The sequence below is a fragment of the Labrus mixtus genome, chromosome 16 (assembly GCF_963584025.1).
Source record: "Labrus mixtus chromosome 16, fLabMix1.1, whole genome shotgun sequence".
NCBI lineage: Eukaryota > Metazoa > Chordata > Actinopteri > Labriformes > Labridae > Labrus > Labrus mixtus.
In genome coordinates, this window is record NC_083627.1 from 13,159,231 (window position 1) to 13,179,389 (window position 20,159).

General features: G+C 43.7%; 2 protein-coding genes across 4 annotated transcripts in view; one reads left to right on the forward strand and one right to left on the reverse strand.

Annotated features, from left to right (window-relative positions):
• Nucleotides 1-20,159, reverse strand: part of LOC132990790 (uncharacterized) — a 527,599-nt gene that overhangs the window by 356,526 nt on the left and 150,914 nt on the right. The window lies entirely within an intron of this gene.
• Nucleotides 722-19,155, forward strand: LOC132990788 (ATPase family AAA domain-containing protein 2-like). 2 transcript variants are annotated; one of them, XM_061059224.1, is made up of 28 exons: nucleotides 722-1,125; nucleotides 3,171-3,265; nucleotides 3,443-3,480; nucleotides 3,644-3,734; nucleotides 4,324-4,393; nucleotides 6,269-6,344; nucleotides 6,461-6,580; nucleotides 7,271-7,337; nucleotides 7,559-7,639; nucleotides 7,867-7,975; nucleotides 8,718-8,833; nucleotides 8,930-9,104; nucleotides 10,116-10,204; nucleotides 10,286-10,445; nucleotides 10,600-10,690; nucleotides 11,738-12,052; nucleotides 12,433-12,550; nucleotides 12,857-13,043; nucleotides 14,016-14,201; nucleotides 14,342-14,477; nucleotides 14,573-14,769; nucleotides 15,254-15,413; nucleotides 15,517-15,639; nucleotides 15,767-15,835; nucleotides 16,380-16,745; nucleotides 18,280-18,413; nucleotides 18,857-18,985; nucleotides 19,076-19,155. In XM_061059224.1, the coding sequence occupies exons 1-28, from the start codon at nucleotides 982-984 to the stop codon at nucleotides 19,106-19,108; spliced, it is 3,675 nt and encodes a 1,224-aa protein (XP_060915207.1). In that variant the 5' UTR covers nucleotides 722-981; the 3' UTR covers nucleotides 19,109-19,155. The 2 variants fall into 2 exon arrangements, with proteins under 2 accessions (XP_060915207.1, XP_060915208.1); XM_061059225.1 differs by lacking the exon at nucleotides 16,380-16,745.

Below are 20,159 nucleotides of genomic sequence, written 5' to 3' on the forward strand. Positions count from 1 at the left end.
CCCTGATGGTAGAGGCTGCTGAATAAAGAGTCCATCAATATTAACTCATCCCTTCATAGACATTCATACACCGCCGACAAAGCAGCGGGAGCAATTTTGGGTTAAGAGTCTTGCCCAAGGACACATCGGACATGCAGGAGTTGGGGATCAAAGCCCAACCTTCCAGAGACGACTGACTCTTCCAACTGCGGTGGAAATATGAACAAGAATCTGCAAAAGACAATTAACCTCTTAATACTAGGTACATTTGTTATCCATAAGTCCAAATTCAATAAATCTCAGCCACAGTATTCATTCAGTATGAGTGTAAAAACGTTATGTCTTTAAAACTGATAAACAACAATAGCATCACCTACTGTAAACCTTGATTTAGGATTCATTTACAGACGAGGAACGCCTTTATCGTAATAGATAACATAAAAGTTGTTGTTTTTAACGACACATAACTAATTTAAAGTCTAATAATTAATAATAATATTTTATTTTGTTTAATTATGTCTTGCTTTTTAAAGAAGGTATAATATTGTCTAATGTATTATATGTAGTTACTTTTAATTTAAAAAATAATCATTTTAATTTTAAAGAAATTGATAAAGATAATAGACTGTAAATATTAAGATAAAGATTAATTAATTATTATATTTAAAAATATATATTGATGAATAAAATGTCATGACGTAGCTGGGCGGCGGTTAAACGCGACGTGGTTTAAATGTTTTTGAACGCTGACAGCAGCGGGCTGGTGCTGTGTCTGTATCAGATTATCGAGAGTGTGTTTGGGTGTGTGTAAAGTGTCAGCTCGGCTCAGATACTCGGAGCTGCCGGCCGGTATATCTCAGAAAAACAACTGGCGGAGACGTGAGATAGTCCTCCCCACGTTTGCGGTGTTTTATTTCGGGTTGTTCGTCTCTCTTTCGCCGTTAAACTGCCGGTGAGGTTAGCAGTTTCCGTGTTAGCTTGCGTGTAGCTAGCGGCGTTGCCATGGTGACCCTCCGCGGTAGAGGCAGAGGGGACGCCGACCTGAGCAGCGGGCGGCCCGGGTGCTCCGGGACACAGCCGCGGAGCACACCGGAGACCCGGAAGAGGAGCGCGGTCTCCCGGCAGGAGGACTCCGGGCTGTCCAATGTGAGTCTGTCTGTTTAAACCCTTTTATAACTGAAGCTTCACTGCATCATTCAAGTTGTATAACGCTCCAGTTATGACTGCTAGATCGTCAGAAAAACAATGTGCGATAACTCATATGATATTATAATAAATATATCAGATTTTATTTCTAGGATGTTAAAATAATCAGTGGATCAGTGATAGTTAAATTTGTTGTTGTATTAAGGGCTTTATTGTTATTAAAATTCAAATAATAATTCTTAGAAAATGTAAATCACGTTTTATAGATTATAAATACAATAACTACATGATTGTTTATTTTATTTTTTAAGATTTTGGCTTTTTGTGCCTTTATTGGATAGATAGGACAGTGGATAGATATGGAAATCAGGGAGAGAGAGTGGGGAATGACATGCGGGAAAGGAGCCACAGGTTGGATTTGAACCTGGGCTGCCCGCGTTGAGGACTAAAGCCTCCATATATGGGACGCACGCACTAACCACTGCACCACCAGCTCCCCGATGATTGTTTATTATTGATAAATGTATTTGTTTACTAGTTGACATCAAGTGTAGTAATCCCATTATGAGCTAAATTTATTTTTTAAAGCATGTGAGCTCTTTAAATACGTCTGCTTGATTAAATATTGATTAAAAAATAACTATAAGTGGAGGTGAAACTGTGATGTCAGAGTTAATGGCAGTATAATCTTGTTAATTGTAAATCTGTCTTTTTAGTGTTCATTTTATCAATTTGTTGTTGGTTTTACTTGTTAGCTTACATAAAGCTGTAGTAAACCCGGCTGGCATTTCTTATTGAAATAGCAAAATAATTAATTTAAATGCATAAAAATTAAAATTATACGAACTTTGTGCAGGCTTCACATACAAACAGGAAGCAGCAACAACTTATGGACACTTCTTAGTTCAGTTCAGGCTGAATGTCTTCAAAGTGAGACTGTGCGAGCTGTCCTCAAAACATGTGTGTGAAGTTTCTTGTTCTAAATCCACTCTGATCCTGTATTTGATTATGCCTATAAACCCCTCTATTTCAGCCCTGCTCAGAACAGGCTGTTTCTGTGTCTGTAGCTTTAAATGTAAATGAGCTGCGTCTGACCACGCCCCCTCTCTGGAAGGGCTTGGGTGTCTCTGGCTTTCTCGCTTCATGCCCTATTGTTTACAGTGAGAAGGCAGACTCAGAGGGCAGAACAAACACCTAGCTGTGGGAGTGTCACCCACCTGGGGGAGGGGTTACTGCCCTTTGTGATGTCATGAAGGGTAAATCCCCAAACGGCCTGTTTGAGCACACATTTTCTGAAAAGTGGACCAGGCAAAAGACAGAGAGGATGGACTTTTCTCATCATTGGGGGGTTTTGTAGACAAACTGGTGACCTTTAACTACAGAAACAGGAAGTGGTTATGGATGACAAACTGAAGCCAAACAGCTCAAAGTAACAGTAATACAGGTAGACCCTGCTGTCAGTGCTATGGCTTAGCTACAGTGCGCCTACAGGGACATAAACAGCATGTGATCTATGTACTTAAAATAAAGAGATTGCGTTGACGCTGACGGTCTTATTTTCTGACATATGCACACATTTTCTGAAAAGTGGAGCAGGCAAAAGGATGAGACTTTTCTCATCATTGGGGGGTTTGTAGACAGACTAGAGACACACATTAGTGAACAACATGGTGAAGTGGATTTTGTATAATATGGGACCTTTAAAGTGATTAACCATCTTTCTTGATCGGTGACATTTGATTGACGTCGTCAGTCCGATATCTGATATGTAAATATCTAACCAAATACTGATATAACATGGTATCTATCCCATCTCTAACTTCAATTCTATTTTTCCTTCTGTTTTCATCTGCACTTGTTTCTGTTCTGCTTCTGTAAACTTCCTGAATCGGTTAAATAACATCTTCTGTCATTTTGTCTCTCCCTGACTTTCATATCGAATAAGTGTGTGCAGTGTTGTGTTTGTATCCATGTCATACTTTGCCTCTCTGACTTTAAGTTGAACAACAAACTGAGACTTCTGCGCCGTGTGATGTGTTTTTCAGGGATATACCAGCGAGGATGATAAACCGAATCACGTCGATTCAGAAACATGCGAGGAGGAAAAAGAAGAACGGAAACCAGAGAGAGGAATCATCAGGTCGGATTAACGCCTTGAAAATAATGATCATCCTTAAAATACATAAATCAGGATGATGTCGGGTTTAATTTATGTACAAAGACATACGGGCAGCCTCTTCAAACCTTGCCTTCATGTTCATGAAACATAAATCACATAAATCCCAGTTTCTTCTGCTCACTCATTTTGTGTTCTCAGGAAAATCAGGAAATCTCAGAGGCATCTCGAGGGCACAGGTAAGCACGCTGACATCACCTGTGAACACAAACACCTGGAAGATTAAAAAATACACAATTGATTTTTTATTTGTTGCACACTTGCATTAACTTGTTTGAGTGTATGTGTGTGTGTGTGTGTGTGTGTGTGTGTGTGTGTGTGTGTGTGTGTGTGTGTGTTCAGACAGGCAGGACGGGCTGAGGAGAAGCACCCGCACAACCAAACCGACAGACAGATATGAAGCCTCCAACATGTTCGACGGCATCAGCACCAAGTAAGACGACGGCTCAGAGCAGAAAAGAGAAAAAACACTTAAAGCTTCATTTTATTTTTGGGCTTATTATGCCTCAATGAGAGACAGGACAGCGGATAGAGTCATAAATCAAAAAGAGAGAGAGGGTGTGGAATGACATTCAGCCACAGGCCTCTGCTTGTTTCTAATAAACCCCACGAGCAGAAACGTGCTCAAACTAGGATCAATATTGGAGATGCTTTTGAAAAATGGAGAGAGGTTAGAACGCAGAAAGGTTTACAGACTGATGCAGAGCTGGATAAACACTGAAGCTTCAGTGTCCACCACATGGTAACCTGCGTGAGCATCGACTCTAGAGAGGAGGGGGCGGGGGGAGACATCTCTCTACAATGTATAGAGTTTGAACTTTTACAGTAAGACAGCGTCTTTTATCAAGAGAAAACATTATTTTACAGGATACACCACATCCGAGCTGTTATGTACTAAAGCAACGTTCAACTATCGGTTATCTCCTGAAGTCTCTCACGACAAAGGGCATACACACACTTTATATACACACTTGTTTAATGTTGATCTACATGATGATTATGTGATTTGCGTCTCTCTGCAGCGTGGCTCGGCCCATCCTGAACACGATGGACTCCATGAAGAAGAGGCTGCTCAGTAACAACGATGAAGGAGTGAGACAATTTTTATTCATGATGCTTTAAACTCGCTCCGAGCTGCTTTAAGTGGCTGCATGCCAGAAATCAGGCTTCAACTTTTTCTGTTTTATGCATTTTTAAAATCTGTGTGATTGATGCCGATCGAGACGTTGGTTTAGTTTGTTTTTGTTTGTTAGTTTTTTAAAGCAAGCGTCTTCTGCATTCAACTCGGTATAGTCGAGTTAAATAAACGGGAGTTTGTGGAGCTCATTATTAAAAAAAGAGCTTAATAACCTACAGAAACACGTCTGCAGTAGAACAGATTCCTTGTTACTCTGAATAATCCACAAAGCTTCAGAGAGTCTTTATCTTCAGCTGCTCTGCTTTATTCAGTAATCATTTTAAAACAGTTAAATCTGACTTCAGATTAGCTCCATCAGGTCTCAAGTTTTTATTTGTTTTTATTTGTTTTGATTAGTTTTGTTAAAGTGTTCAATGTAAATAACAAGGTCGAGGTGTGTGAGCGAACACAGAGAAGTTTCCTGTAGTCTGTATAACATCCTCTTCATACTCAGCGTTAAAACCACAGCTGAAGCCTTGTTTACACACTCTGCGCCCCTCGGCCCGTGCTGCCTCTCTTATCAGGTCTTGGTGAGGGCGGGGCTCACAGCTGCACCCTGCCCGGGTAAAAAAATCTCTATCAGCTGGCACCACATTGGAAGGAGGCCGAACCCCGGCGAGCACCAGCCCTTATTTTCATGTTTGCGTGTTTTTGACGCATGAAGTCACAAAATGCAAACAACTGAAACTAAATCTTTTTATTTCCAAGTATCTGATAACATTACAGAGATAGACCTCTTTATAGAAACCAAACTCTTCACAAAAACTGCAGTTTAACCTTCATGACCAGCGGCTTTCTGCTGTCTTTGTTTGTTTGTGTTGTTTTGGTACTTTAGTCACTTGATTTGGATATGATACATTAAAGGCTTTATATGCAATTTTTCACACATAAATATAATAGAAATCAAGTATATCCTCTGAAAATAACTCTTTGAGTAATGACTGTCTACAATGGGTGTAACACCCGAGTCCCACTGTCTGTGATGTTTTCCGAGTTTTCCGAGTCATATTTTCAGTTTGTTTATATCGCCGGGACGGCGGCTGACTCCTCCCCTCGCAAATAAAAGTTGTTTAATTGAGGGACTATAGAAAAGAAGAATAACATACTGTACTCACTGCTTAACTGCGTTTCTAGATCACGCTCATTTCGGGTAAATTTATATGCAGTGTGAAGATACGAGCATAATAAAGATCGCTAGCATTAGCATGCTAACACAACAATGCACCGCAAGTTGTTTTGGTTTCATGCTGGTGCTCAAGGGCGACATCTGCTGGATCAAAAAATCGCATATAAAGCCGAGGGTCAAACTCCCCCCCCCCAAAAAAAACACTAACAGAAAGAGGCAGCATAGCAGCGACAGACTGTGTCAATCGATTGTTTTTGTCAATGGAGTCTGGCGGTTTGAAGAGAGCGACGTAGCAGCTGTTTCCGCTGTAAAATATCACTGCTCGATGATGGCAAAAGTCCTTATCAAGATTATTTATGATTGATATTTAGATCACAGTTTACAACATCTGCATCACGTGAATTTATGGAACTTCGAACCCATGGTCACTGCATTGATAACCTCCACATGGGGCGTGCTACATAACTGAACTCTATACGACTCTATACGGCGCCCCGACAACTGTTATCTCTCTTTCTCAATTACACTCAAAAAAACATAAAGGTTCTGCTTAAAAAAATAATCCTCAGACTGAGCAGGAAGCAACGTCTCACTGTGGGAGAAGGACGCGTCCTTTTCTTTGTGTTTTTGTTTCTTAATGTTTTTTTTGGTTTTTTTTAATAAGATTTACTCTGAAGCCCAGAGGAGCAGAACTCCAGTGCTGCCACAGGGAGATGTCAGTGACAGCGAGCATGACGAGGGTGAGTACACAGAGCGAGAGATAGAGGGTCAATAAAAATGAAAGAGAAGAGTTAAGTAAATCCTTTCTAAACATCTCCTGTTGTGTCCTTTCCTTTATAAACTGTTTTATGTGCAGTCGACGAGGACGACACAAACCCACAGCTGGCCGTAGACGAGGACAGCAGCTGCAGCGTGAGCCAGAACTTTGACGCCAAACTGAGCCAGGCCTCGTCGCTCTACCAGGGACCCAGCAACGGTCAGAACCTAAACAGTAGGGATGTAACGATTCACTCAACTCACGATACTGGGTTCACGATCCGATTATCTCACAATTTATTTAACAAAATGAGACTGAAGAAAAATAAATGACAGCAGTCAATATAACAAGTGAACAATTGCGTGCGTGCGTGCGTATGTAGAGACAGAAATGACATGCCGTAAATAAGATAAATAACATAACACTATTTAGTTTGTTTGATAAAAAGACAAGGTATAGACCTGTTCTATAGGACAGGTATCCTTATGACTTCTGTTGTGATCTGGCGCCATATAGAAAATAAAACTAAATAACTGCGATTTGTTTTTTAGAGAATTGATGTGAACCTTGACACCTTTCAATCGATTTTTAACTGCCTCACGATTAATCTTTACATTCCCACTAAACAATGAACATGAATTATTCAGAACAAGTCACATAAAGTTTCACAATAATTTTAACGTCTTCATTACCTCTGGACACAAGACAGAAAACATCTAGCTTTTAAAGATGATAGAAGGAAGCTGGAATTAAACATTTGAGCTTATCTGTAAGATATTACATTATATCTGTAAGAAGTTTCAATTTCAGTCCCCCTCACGGCCGTTTTGGACGCCCCTCGGTTTGCCAAATATGAGTGTGTGTTCAGTTGTTGCTTTGTTTTTCTGAAGTGGTTGTTTCCTCGTTCAGAGTTCCCAAGAGGAACATTCAGGATCAGCGCCTCAGGACCGAACACGACCCGCAGAGCAGCCTTCAGGTCAGTCTCTTTCTCTCTCATTTATATTCATCGATGTATTTGTTATGAGTGTGGACATTTTCACAGTTTGTTTATTTTTCAAACTCACCTGATGGAGATAATAAGACGGTGCCGTTGAATCTTGTCTCAGATTACTTTTGGCTTTTGAGTTAATAAATAAATATTTAAAAGACGGTTTCAAAGAGAGTCATTAACTTTTTTTTCCCCTCTTCATCCTCCAGACCCACAAAGAGCGCCCGCTCCAATCAATCTGACAACGACTCTGACGATGACGCGCAAAACACGGGAAAAGTCCCCGGAAGGTCAGTAGGTAACCAATGACACTGAGAGATGTCAACATGAAGTCTTACTACACTTCACAAAAGGACAAACACACCTCATGGTCCCTCGTTAGAGAAAGATTCTAGTTTAATAAGACGAGATGAGATCAAACTTTATTCGTGCTGAAGGAAATAACTGTAAAAGGTCTGCCAATGACTTAAGTAAACTCAGCAAAAAACTTGTTTTGGTTTTGTGTTCTCTCTGACAGCTGTCGCCCTCTCGGCCTGCGTACTGACGATCTCTTCGGGACTCGCAGGGACAAGATGAGATCAGGAGTCGGTCACGCTGACATCGATCCCATGGCCATCGACCAATCAGTGAGTTAGAAACCACTGACTGTTTGTAAAGATGGACGACGCAACTCCACCTCCTCCTGTCATACAAAAAGTGAAATCAAAATATCCCCCACGAAGGGTGCTGACATACTGACATCATTCAGATCCAGAGTCTGCTCAGTACTAAAGACTCTGCCTTGGTATTAATGTCCCGCCCCTTTCTCCCACCAAAACACACATTTAACTTCCTGCTAAAAGGTCAAAGGTCGCTCAGGTGGGTTCAGTCCACAGCAGATTCTTGTCTCGGTTTAAAGCAGACTCTCACGGTGATGAAAATTTGAATGGCTCTTGTGTTCGTGTTTGTTACACCGTTCTTCCTGTACTCTGATTATCCGCTGCACACAGCAACACAGAAGCCTCATTGGTCAACACAACTATCGATCATTCTCATTAAATCATCAATTAAACTTCTCTAATAAATGAACACTGCGACATAAATCATCACGATAAGAGAACACTATAAAGACAGAAACCATGTTTGAGAAACATTTATCTGACGTGTGTTTGGATTTTTTATCCCATCTGTTAACATGGAGGAGGCGGAGCTTATGACCTAAACTGCAGCCAGTCAGCAGGAGGTGCTCTAAATGTTTTGGCTTCACTTTTCTAGAGCGGTCTTTTTATTATTTATTTAGTTATCACTGAATGGTTTCTGGATTCTGACAGAGTGACATCCTGTCTCCCCTCCTTCCTTCCTTCCTTCCTTCCTTCCTTCCCTCCTCAGGTGGGCTTTAATAGCATCGGGGGTCTGTCGTGTCACATCTCGGCTCTGAAGGAGATGGTCGTCTTTCCTCTTCTCTATCCAGAGGTCTTTGACAACTTCAAGATCCAGCCTCCCAGGTGACCACAGACTGATTATTCACAGGATACTTTCCTGGTACTTTATATTAGATTAGAGAAAGAATCAATCAACATTTGTATTCCGTCTTTCTCCAGAGGTTGTCTCTTCTACGGACCTCCGGGGACTGGGAAAACGCTGGTCGCCCGTGCGCTGGCCAACGAGTGTAGCCATGGCAACAGGAAGGTGTCCTTCTTCATGAGGAAGGGAGCCGACTGCCTCAGCAAGTGGGTGGGCGAGTCAGAGCGGCAGCTGCGGCTGCTTTTTGAGCAGGTAAAAGACTGCAAACACACTAAGGATGCACCTGAGGGCTGTGTGCTGCCCCCTGGTGGCTGCCCACAGATCACAGCTCCATGATTAATTCCAAAACGTGACCTTAGGCCGTGTTCACACCGGACTTCTTTTTTCTGAAAAAAGTGCTGCCTTCAGCGCCTTTTGAGCGTTTATGCGCGAGTGTTCTGTAACCTTAATAATGGGACCTAGCCTATGGCAAAGAGAACAGAAAAGAACAAACGGGACAGGAAGTCAGACACCGATACAACATTAAAACATCCGGTTTATTTTTAGAATAAAACCCTCCGTTTTGACGGTTCAGAAAAACGATCGTTTGTGTGTTTGTTTATGTGTTTATAAGGTTCGTATTGAGTTTTATACCACGTACATTGTATTATCGCGTGCTGTCGTGTGTGAATCTGTAAAATTACCGCAGAAATTCCTTTGTCTCCGTACTCCAGCTGTCCGACTGTGCTCTCCATGCTGCGGACTGAGAACGCAGACGGTGGGTGTTGACGGATGAGGGTGCACTGACCCGATTGATTGGTCAGCTGCCAGAAAGGCGCTTGACATCACCCAGCGCTTTTCTGAAAAGTAGAAATAATTAAACTGAAAAAGGCGTTGGGCGCAGCTCTTTTTGAAAAGGCGTCCGCTTTTTAAAAAGGCGTCATCCTTTTTCCTTTTTCCATAGGCTTGTATGTAAAAAAGGTGCTGGCAGTTGAAAAAAGAAGTCAAGTGTGAACATGGCCTTAACTATTAAAGCATAAGCTTGAGTTTTAACACAGTAAGAATCAGTAAATGTGACTGAGTAGTGGTTGGAATTTGGAGCTTGCTGCATGTAAGTAAGTTCTGGTCTTTCGGTTTTTGTTACTCAAACTTTCAGTCTAGAAAAAAGAAGAAGAACGAGCTTCTTTATTAACCTGCTCATTGCTGCCTGAACCCTGAATACAGATATACAGTTTCTTTATCTGATGAGTCTGCTAGTTGAGTGTGTTTGTGTGTTGTCCTCAGGCGTATCAGATGCGTCCCTCCATCATCTTCTTTGATGAGATCGACGGTCTAGCTCCGGTCCGGTCCAGCAGACAGGATCAGATCCACAGGTCAGAGAGTCTTTCAGAGAAACCGAGAAAACCTGAGACAATGAAGAACGAATGTTTAAGTTAGTTTGTCTCGCTCTGCAGCTCCATCGTGTCCACGCTGCTCGCCCTGATGGACGGCCTGGACAGCCGAGGGGAGGTCGTGGTGATCGGAGCCACGAACCGGCTGGACTCCATCGACCCGGCACTGCGACGCCCCGGACGCTTCGACAGAGAGTTCCTGTTCGGGCTGCCGGACAGAGAGGTGGAGTCTGTTTATTTACTAAATCCAGAGTGCAAAAATAAACTTTTTTATTTTATGTCTCTAAGTTTAAAGGATCATCATTGTTAGTTTGTCTGTTTCGTATGAGTTGCTCAAACTCACATGAATGTTTTATTTTATTTTGTTTCTGTTTCAGTCTCGTAAAGAGATTCTGAAGATCCACACGATGCAGTGGAAACCTCCTCCGTCTGAAGACTTCCTCGATGTACTGGCAGAGAAATGTGTCGGTGAGAGAGACTAAACATGACAACACGTACAGAGATGTAAACGTACTGCTCTCTAACACTGTAGAGGGAGAAAAACACGTTGTCTTTATAAATAAGATGGATGTATACACACGATCCAATCCTAATTTTTTAAACGCTTGACAGAAAAGAGAAATGCTCTACTCTGTTCGAACGGGGCACTGGATAGCCAAGGGGTTATGTCACGTGCCCCATGTAGGAAGGCTGTAGATCTCATCACAGTGGCTTCTCGAATCCGACCTCGGCCCTTTGCTGGATGTCCTCAACCACTCTCTCCTCCCGGCACTTCCTGTCTCTCTTCAGCTGTCCTATCCAATAAAGGCAAAAAGGCCAAAAAAAAAACGATTTGAGGCAGCATTAGGCTCTGTGTCCCCGAAGCAGATTTGGACAGAAAAGCGTTGGCTGTGAGCTCGGGAATGTTTGGATGAAGCTCTGCATGTCTGTCTTGTCTCTATGACAAAGGTCACTTCTAAACAGCCGCTGTATGTCCGACATGCTTTGTTGCTTTTTACTGTATGTTTTATATCCGAGCGAGGAGGGTGTGGGTACAGAGCATGATCCTTAGGAGACAAAAATACGGGGAATATCAAACATTTTGAAAAGAGCGCCAGTGACGCCAACAGCGCCTTTCTGAAAAGCTGAAAGATTTTCAACTCAAAGCGCTCGGAAAAGGGAAGCCAGGGGCTGTGCTTCTTGTCCTGCTGCTGCAAACGCTCTCTCCTCATTGAAAACAATTGAAAAAAAGTTTTGGCGCTCAGAAAAAAACGCTAGGTGGACACGGACCCTAAGACAAATCGAAAGCAGCAAAGCAGCAGCTTTGAATAATCATCTTCCTCTGTAAGAAAAAGGTCTCTCTCTGCAGGAATCCTTTCTTTAATGTTGCACACTTGAGACGTTAAAGAGAAAACAACCTGAGCCTGTAAGGGACAAAACAAGGACTCACCCTGACCCGGATTTAAAAATCACAGTTTCCCCCTTTAATGAATTGTTGGTTGGCTCTCTTCCTTAACACGCCCCCCTCTCTGGTAGGTTACTGCGGTGCTGACATCAGAGCGGTGTGCACAGAGGCGGCTCTCTGCGCCCTGAGACGCCGCTACCCTCAGATCTACGGCACCTCCCAGAAGCTCCTCCTGGACGTCTCCTCCATCGCCGTCAGCAGCTGCGACTTTTTATCTGCCATGAGGAAGATGACACCGTCCTCCCACCGCCTCGCCGCTTCGCCTGCAAAACCTCTGTCAGCTGTGGTTCAGCCGCTGCTGGGCGCCGCCCTGCAGGACATCCTGGAGGCTCTGCAGAGGCTGTTTCCTCACGCCCAGAAGGGGATGAAGAGGAAGAGGGATCCAGGTGAGTCTCCAAGAGGAAAACCTGAGCAGCTACTGCTGCTTTAGTCCTGATTGGGGTGGCTTTGGCTCAGTGGTAGAGTCTTTTGTCTCTCAACCGGAAGGTCAGGAGTTCGATTCCCAGCTCCTGAAGCCACATGTCGATGTGTCCTTTGGCAAGAAACTTAACCCCAAGTTGCTCCCACTGCTTCGTCGGCGGCGTATAATGTGTATTAATGGATGAGTTAATACTGATGGACTCTTTACTCAGCAGCCTCTACCATCATTGTGTGAATGTGTAGGTATGACCTGTGGTGTGAAAGCGCTTTGAGTAGTCAGAAGTCTAGAAGTCCATGTACCGTTTACCATTAAATGTGACATCACCTGACATTTTCTTTACACCAGATCTGACATCTGGTGTCCTCGACGACGGCCTGATGTGTGGGAGTGACGCAAGCTCAGGCACGTCCAGCATCTCCACCCCCTCTTCCTCCAAGAGCTCAAAGTTCCTGCACTTTGCAAGGTGAGTCGGATCAAACTCTCATCCAGATTTTATTAAAAATGTTCAAATATACCTGATAATTTTAATTTTTTATTCTGATTCATATTTATTTTAAATCTGCACAGAAGCTGCAATCTTTGCAATGAATGACAACATTATTTCCATTTCTTACACAGGTGTTAAATCTGGTTCACTTAAGATTAAATAAAAACCCCAATTATGAAACAGAAATTATATTCTTTAAATCTGCTTCCTTACTATCCTGTCTCCACTCCTCTAAGCTTCATTCTCTCCTGTTTTTTTTTTTGCTCTCCTTTCTTCCTGCAGGAGTGCAGTAAGACACCCGACGTCACACCGTCCCAGGATGCTCCTGGCGGGTCGTCCCGGTGCCGGTCAGACCTCCCACCTGGCTCCTGCGGTCCTGCACGCTCTGGAGCGTTTCACCGTCCACAGTCTGGACTCTGCCTTGCTGTTTGGAGTGAGCAGCAGCTCCCCGGAGGAGGCCTGTGCTCAGGTGAGTCCTCTGCCAAAAACACACTCAATTACCATGACTTATGTAAGAATTCTTAATAAGAATGTCTTTAATTTCAGGCTCCTTCTTTTAGCATGTTTCTGGTTCTAAATGACTGATCAGTACGGGAAACCATTTATATTTCTCCAGCAGGTTACAGGAGGTGACTTGTGGCTGATATGTAATCTCTGAGAGCAGAAAAACGCAGACTAAAAGTTCCTGTTTTGTCAGTAACAGACTCTAACAACATTACAAAGAGGATTCTTACAGAGATGGAATTTTTCCACTGTCACATCGCTTCCTGAAGAGCCACTAGACTCCATTGAGGAAACAGTTATTTTAGCTCACAGAACAACAGATTAGCTCGTCCATGTTTCCTCAATTAGCTCGTTTTTGTGTCACATACATCTTAACCAACAAATCAAACACAGTCACACAATAACACAAACTAACAAACCGAGTGAGGCAGCAGTGAACCAGCGAGTTCTGTGATCTGCAGCGTAAAAATCACTGGCAGCTTTTAAAGAGTTATGTCAGAGCTCTTCTGGTCAAAAATAGAAATCTTATCTCTCATATTAACCCAAAAATATGCAACATAAAGGGCCCTGGCTTAGAAATACCATAACCTCGGTTAAAATGTAATAAAGTAGAGAATCTGTAACCAAACCGTAAAGGTAAGAACCAGCAGGGAGCAGATGTTTTAGGTAACAGGAGGTTTGAGGTTTCATATGACAGAAAAGGAAAAACAATTCAATGAAAACATAAATCAAACACTCTTTTAAAGAAATCCAAGGCTGTTGTCCTTCTTAAAAACATATTTGCTCTTCCTTTGGCGACATCTGGTGGTGATAGAGAGTAACTGCATTATAATTAATGCCACACACTGTGCTGTATTATTTTTTTGTCCACTTTAACAGACTTTACAAAATGATCAAACACAGAAATAAAACATAGAACACATTTCTACTTCCACAGGTGTTCATCGAGGCCAAGCGGACATCTCCCAGCGTCCTCTACCTGCCCCACATCCAGCAGTGGTGGGAGATTGCGGGGCCGGCACTGAGGGCCTCCTTCCTCAGTCTACTGGGCAGCATCCCTTCCTTCTCCCCCATCCTCCTCCTCGCCACCTGCAGCCTCCCCCATCAGCAGCTGGACCCAGAGGTGAGCAGGTGGTTTGAAGAAAGCTAAGAATGCATTTCAAACTTTCGGCTGCTTCTGTCTGCAGGACGGCAATCTCCATTAAACAAAATCATTTTAGGAGAAACAAATCATAGTGATAGAGCTCTGACTTGTGTCCTCAGATCCAGTCTCTGTTTCGGGAGGAGTACGGGGAGCTTTACACCGTCAGCACTCCCACCCATCAGGAGAGGAACGTTTTCTTTCAGGACCTCATCCTGAACCAGGCAGGCGAGGCTCCGCCCTCAAAGACAAACTCACGTTCGTAACCCTGTGTTGTTAAGAGGCTTTTTACTTGAGTTAGAGGACTAAACAAGAGAATAAAGGAGATCTGTTTCACCTCCTCCATCATTCAGTGACTCAGGTGATGGAGATCCTCCCCCTTGCTCCCCTGCCTCCCCCCCGTCTGCTACCTGATGAGGAGCGCCGTCGTCTGGAGGAGCAGGAGGAGGACGTGCTGCGGGAGCTCCGCCTCTTCCTGCGTAACGTCACCGAGCGTCTGTCTCTGGATCGTCGCTTCAAGGCCTTCACCAAACCGGTCGACATAGAGGAGGTGAGCGATTTCGAACTCCTGCTCATCAACACAGCCACCAACATGGGGTCCAGAGCCTTCAGCCGCTCTGCCCCCCCACCTCTGGAATTCCCTCCCACCAGACATCCGTAACATCAACTCTCTCTCCATTTTCAAATCGTGTCTCTTGAAAAAGAAGGTAGTTATATGAACATCACGTAGGTCCAGGGCAATGCAAAAACAGCAGACTGAGGAAGATGTGCCCACACACTCGCCCAAATGCCACAGAATGTTTTAATTCATCACAATGTTTTGACCAGAGCAGACCTCATCATCCTCCTCAAATCATGTCTCTAAACACATCTTTTTAAAATTAACCATCACTGCATGAAATTGGCGATGGTCTGACTTCTGTAATTCTACAAACTAAGTCTTACCATGTTGTGAAAATCCTGGAACAGATCAAAAACGATTTGAAGCTGTTGAGTACAAACTCATCTCATGTCCGTTTCTGCGTGTCCTGCAGGTGCCGGATTACCTGACGGTGATCAGGAGGCCCATGGACCTCTCCACCCTGCTGACCAACATCGACGAGCAGAGGTACGTCACTGTGGGAGAGTTCATGAGCGATGCAGACCTCATCTGGCAGAACGCCATCGAGTACAACCCAGACAGCGACCCCATGGGTGAGACGATGAAGAGTTAAAAAGAAAAACATCCACAACATTCAACATTCATATATATTTGTGTGTGTGTGTGTGTGTGTGTGTGTGTGTGTGTGCGTGTCAGACCGCCACATCCGTCACCGGGCGTGCGCCCTGAAGGACACAGTGCACGCCATGATCAGAGACGAGCTGGATGAAGACTTTGAGCGAGTCTGTGAGGACGTCAGAGAGTCCCGAATCAGGAGAGGTGAGACGTTTCTGTGTGTGTGTGCTCGGTGCGTTTGTTAGTTGTGTGTGTGTGTGTGTGTGTGTGTGTGTGTACACAGATACTCTGAATCTCTAATCTTTATGAAACATTTTAATTTTTCCTCTAGCTTCTTGCGGCACTGAGGCACTCTCAGACAAAACTGGCGGCGTCTACAGCTCCACCAGAAGCCCCGGAGGTGAGTCGGCTCTGAGGAACGACCACTGACTGTATAAAACCTGGATGTAGTCTCAGTGGTTCCCGACGAGTCGTTATGAAGCCTAATGAGGCGATCTAGTCGTAGTAAAAAGGTTTAGCCCCACTGACTTCTGTCTTATCGAGAAGCAGACGAGGAGGCAGAGCTTAAATGGTGGAATGAATATCATAGTTGAAGAAACACACCAATCGAGCTCTCCAAAATATTCCAAACAATGAAAACATCACGAACAAAGCCCTCAGTTTAAGGCTAGCAACAGGATTTAAACAAAGTGAACACGCCGTCCCGTCAGTCAGCTCAGCCACACCCCTAATTATGCTAAACATTGAGCGTTTTTATAATCAAAACAAATAAATCACAGAGAAAGGAGAAAGAGTTCTGATCAAATGAAAAGGTCAAGAGATGAAGAGGAGGAGATCGAGAGGAGTCAGAGGAGGTTTGAGTGCCCTCAGCCTCCTCCAGTTTTCACCTCCTGCTTTTTAATTCACCTTTCCCCCCCTCCCCTCCTCCCCGTGTCTCCTTGCAGCTCGTAAGAAAAAGCGTTACAAACCGAGGAAATCCAAGTGGAGCACCGGCATCATACCAAAACCCAAGAAAAAGAAGCACCCCGTCCCTGCCTCCCCTCTGTCCTCCTCCTCTCCCTCCTCGTTGTCCAGCTGGGGTAACTCTGAATCTGACCTGTCAAAGAGCAGCTCTGGGGAGCGGGGCCAACCATCACCCGCCACAAACGGCCGTTACGTCCACTCAAACGGCATTGCAGATATGCGGAATGGAGTCCTGAACGGGTACCACCGTCCAAATCCAAACAGCATCCTGAGGGTTCAAACCCGCACCTCAAAGACCCCCCTGAAGAGGAGGAGGATGGTGAACGGGGTTTGTTTGAGAACAACAGGTCTGTATGTGTGAGATGATGCTGCAGAAAAGACGCTCTGCTAATCGCTTCGCACCGGAATGAGGCCGAGCGCCGCAGCTTCAAAGCTCTGCAGATGTAAAGTGACGGTGAGAGCGCTGCTTCTGCTTCTGCTTCTGATTCTGAACAAGCTTCAACCTGCAGGGCTCCAGGCTTCAAAGCAGACTGACTCTGAGTCTTTTATCAAAGCTGCACCCTCAAAGAAATCAACAGTTTGAGCACTTCATGAGGAGATTTTGGGTTAGTCTACAGTCAGTCATTTCACAACAAAGGTTCAACAAAAAGACCAAATGAATCCTTCATGAGCTTCAGAGAGGAAAGAGTCTCACAGCTGACTGCAGATATTCAGGTAGACATTATTCTGATAAACATCAAACGATGTCCAGTTTAATGATATAAGTTGAATTTGTCTTTGTTTACAGTCTAAAGAGGATTGTTCAATAACTTCAAACACAGAGGTCTGTTCATAGAGCGTCTTCCTACCCATGCACAAAATACCGTTAGTGTACCCCGACGTTATCCAGACTTTTTCTTTTTTGCTCTTTGTTTATACCTTAAAGATGTCCAACAACACGTAGCATTAAAGGCTAGAACTGTCAGAGTCAATCAATCAATCAATCAACTTTTATTTGTATAGCGTCAACTCATAACAAGTGTTATCTCGAGACACTTTACAAGAAGCAGGTAAAATACCTTACTCATTGTCTGTTAACATTACAAAAGAGCAGGTAAAAGACCATACTCATTGTTATGTTACAAAAAGCAGGTAAAAGACCTTACTTATTGCTATGTTACAAAGATCCGGCCTATCCATCATGAGCACTTTAGCAAAGCAGCAAAAGTTACAGTGGTAAGAAAAAAAGAGTGTCATTTTGTTGTTGCTCCATCCGATTTGTCTGGCGTGGCAGTGAGGCTGTTGGGACAAAATTTAAAATACAAAAAATGTTTTTATTATTAAATCAAAGGAAGGAAAATCAAAAAATCCTCTTTGACACTTTTTTTTGTCCTGACTGCTTCTTGTTGTCTAAACATGAAAACTCGGCTCCTGCTCGTCTTAACCTGCTGACTGTGTCTGAACATCCGCAAAGTTTGATCCCCGCTTGGCCTCCTGATCTTCATGAAAGTTAAATTGCTTTATGAACATTTCCTCTAACCCCTCCTCACCATGTCCTCCTCCTCCTCCTCTTCTGTCTCCACCTCTTGTGTCTCCTCCTCCTTCACCTACTCTCCATGTCCTTGTCCTCCTCCTCTGTCTCCTCTTCTGTCTCCTCCTCTCCTCCTCTTGTGTCTCCTCCTCCTTCACCTAATCTCCATGTCCTCCTCCTCTTCTGTCTCCTCCTCTTGTGTCTCCTCTCATCCTCCTCCTCCTCTTCTGTCTCCTCCTCCTTCATCTAATCTCCATGTCCTCCTCCTCTTCTGTCTCCTCCTCTTGTGTCTCCTCTCGTCCTCCTCCTCCTATTCTGTCTCCTCCTCCTCTCCTCCTCCTCCTCCTCCTCCTCTTGTGTCTCCTCCTCAGAGAAGCGTCCCGGGTCCGAGAGCAGAGCCAACAAAGCAGCTCTGGAGCAGATGCAGATGTTCAGCAGAGGCAGATCTGAGGAAAACCTGGACGAGGAAACACAGTGGCTGGTCGTCGATCACGGCAAGCTGAGGGTGAGTCCAACGCTCTCCAGGTCTGGGAGAAGAGAGTCTATGTAGGAGGATTCACCACCTACGAAGAGGCCTGAAGCCGTCTCCTGATATTCTGTCTCTTGTCAGCATTTAGCGCCCTCTGCAGGCTCATCCTGAGATTACTCCCACATACGTTTTTAATCTTTGCCCACGTTTAGTTTGGACATCCAGCGTTGAAGCTCTATGAGAGTTTAAAAGGCTAGGCCAACTTTAATGAAAGGCAACATGTTTATTATTTAAATATATATTGAACCTGCCCACTGAGCCCTGATTGGCTCGTTAACGAGGTTTGTAAACGAGCAGCATCAGGCCTGAAAATGAGTTCTTGCTTCTGCAGAGTTCAAACATGCTGCATGTTTTTAACAACCTCATAGTGACGGGATGGTGGTTAAAATAGTGATTCTGTGTCATGTGTTTTTTTTTAGGATCTCCTCAGCAGAGTCGTGGTTAAAACCGACGGCGCCGAGGTGGAGCCGCTGGAGAAGCTTTACGCTCTGCTGGCTCAGAGCATCTACAGACACAGAGACAACTACAACAAGACGCAGCTGGTTCAGGTACGACGACAAACACAGCAGCAGGGTTCATCAACAAATATACGCAGGCTTCATGTCGACAAAAATCGTTTTTCGTTTTTTATTTTCCAGGACATGAAGAAAGAAATCGACAGCTTCTGTTGACCATCTGCGAGTTGATCTTAATAAAAACTCAGTGCATTCAAACAGAACGCTGTTAACTCCTCATTTAAAGCTGTTCATGACACATTCTCTTTACGACCCCGCAGAGTTAATTCATTTAAATGTATCGTGAATAACATTTCTCCTGACGTCACATAAAAACACTTTTTTTGTGTTTTCTTTTTCAGCAGACACTGAGCGTTTTTTTTCTGAGCGCCAGCGTCTTTTTCAATTTTCGTTCAATGAGTAGAGAGTGAATCTCAGCAGCAGTCGTCCCGCCTGGACAAAAAGCGCAGCGCCAAGTGTCTTTTTTCCGGATGCTCGCCTTTTTTATGCGGCCACTCCGAGCGCTCGAGCTGAAAATCTTTAAACTTTTCAGAAAGGCGCTGTTTGGTCACACCTCCTCCATACTGAACTGATTCAGAGAGACATTTACACAGGATAGACTTGATTTATGATTTATTTATGTGTAACATATTGCACATTCTGAGAGACAAGATATTGTACGACCACACGTGTCCAGAGTCTCCACACTGCTCGTTGTTTATTACAAACTACTCATCAACCTCACAAAGCCCAGTTATACGGCTTCTATTTTATCATACATGAGCGACATGGCGTTCACACGAACCCTCAAGTCACTGATGAGCTGAGAGGTAAAAAGAAAGTAGGAGCTCGGTTACAGACGTCCGTCCACTGCAGAAGAGTTTGGTTTTACACTTCCCAGCCACCGTAGTACGTCAGTCAGATTCTGTATCAACAGTAACTTCAGTTGTTTTTAAAATAAGGAGCAGGTGTTATAAGGTTTCTTCTTCCTGCTCCAGTTTGTTCCTGGACAGTGTTTCAGTATTTACAGACAAAAGTGATTAATGTATGTCGTGTTATTGTGTTTAAATTATTCACTGAAATTAGAAAATTAACTAAATATTTATAAAGAATTAAATTAAACATAATGTAAATCTTGTTTTGTGTTTATTAGAACTTCTTGCATAAGTACATGAAAACACGGGCTACTCCGGAACACGCTCCTGTCGGCTGTCTATGACGTCAACAC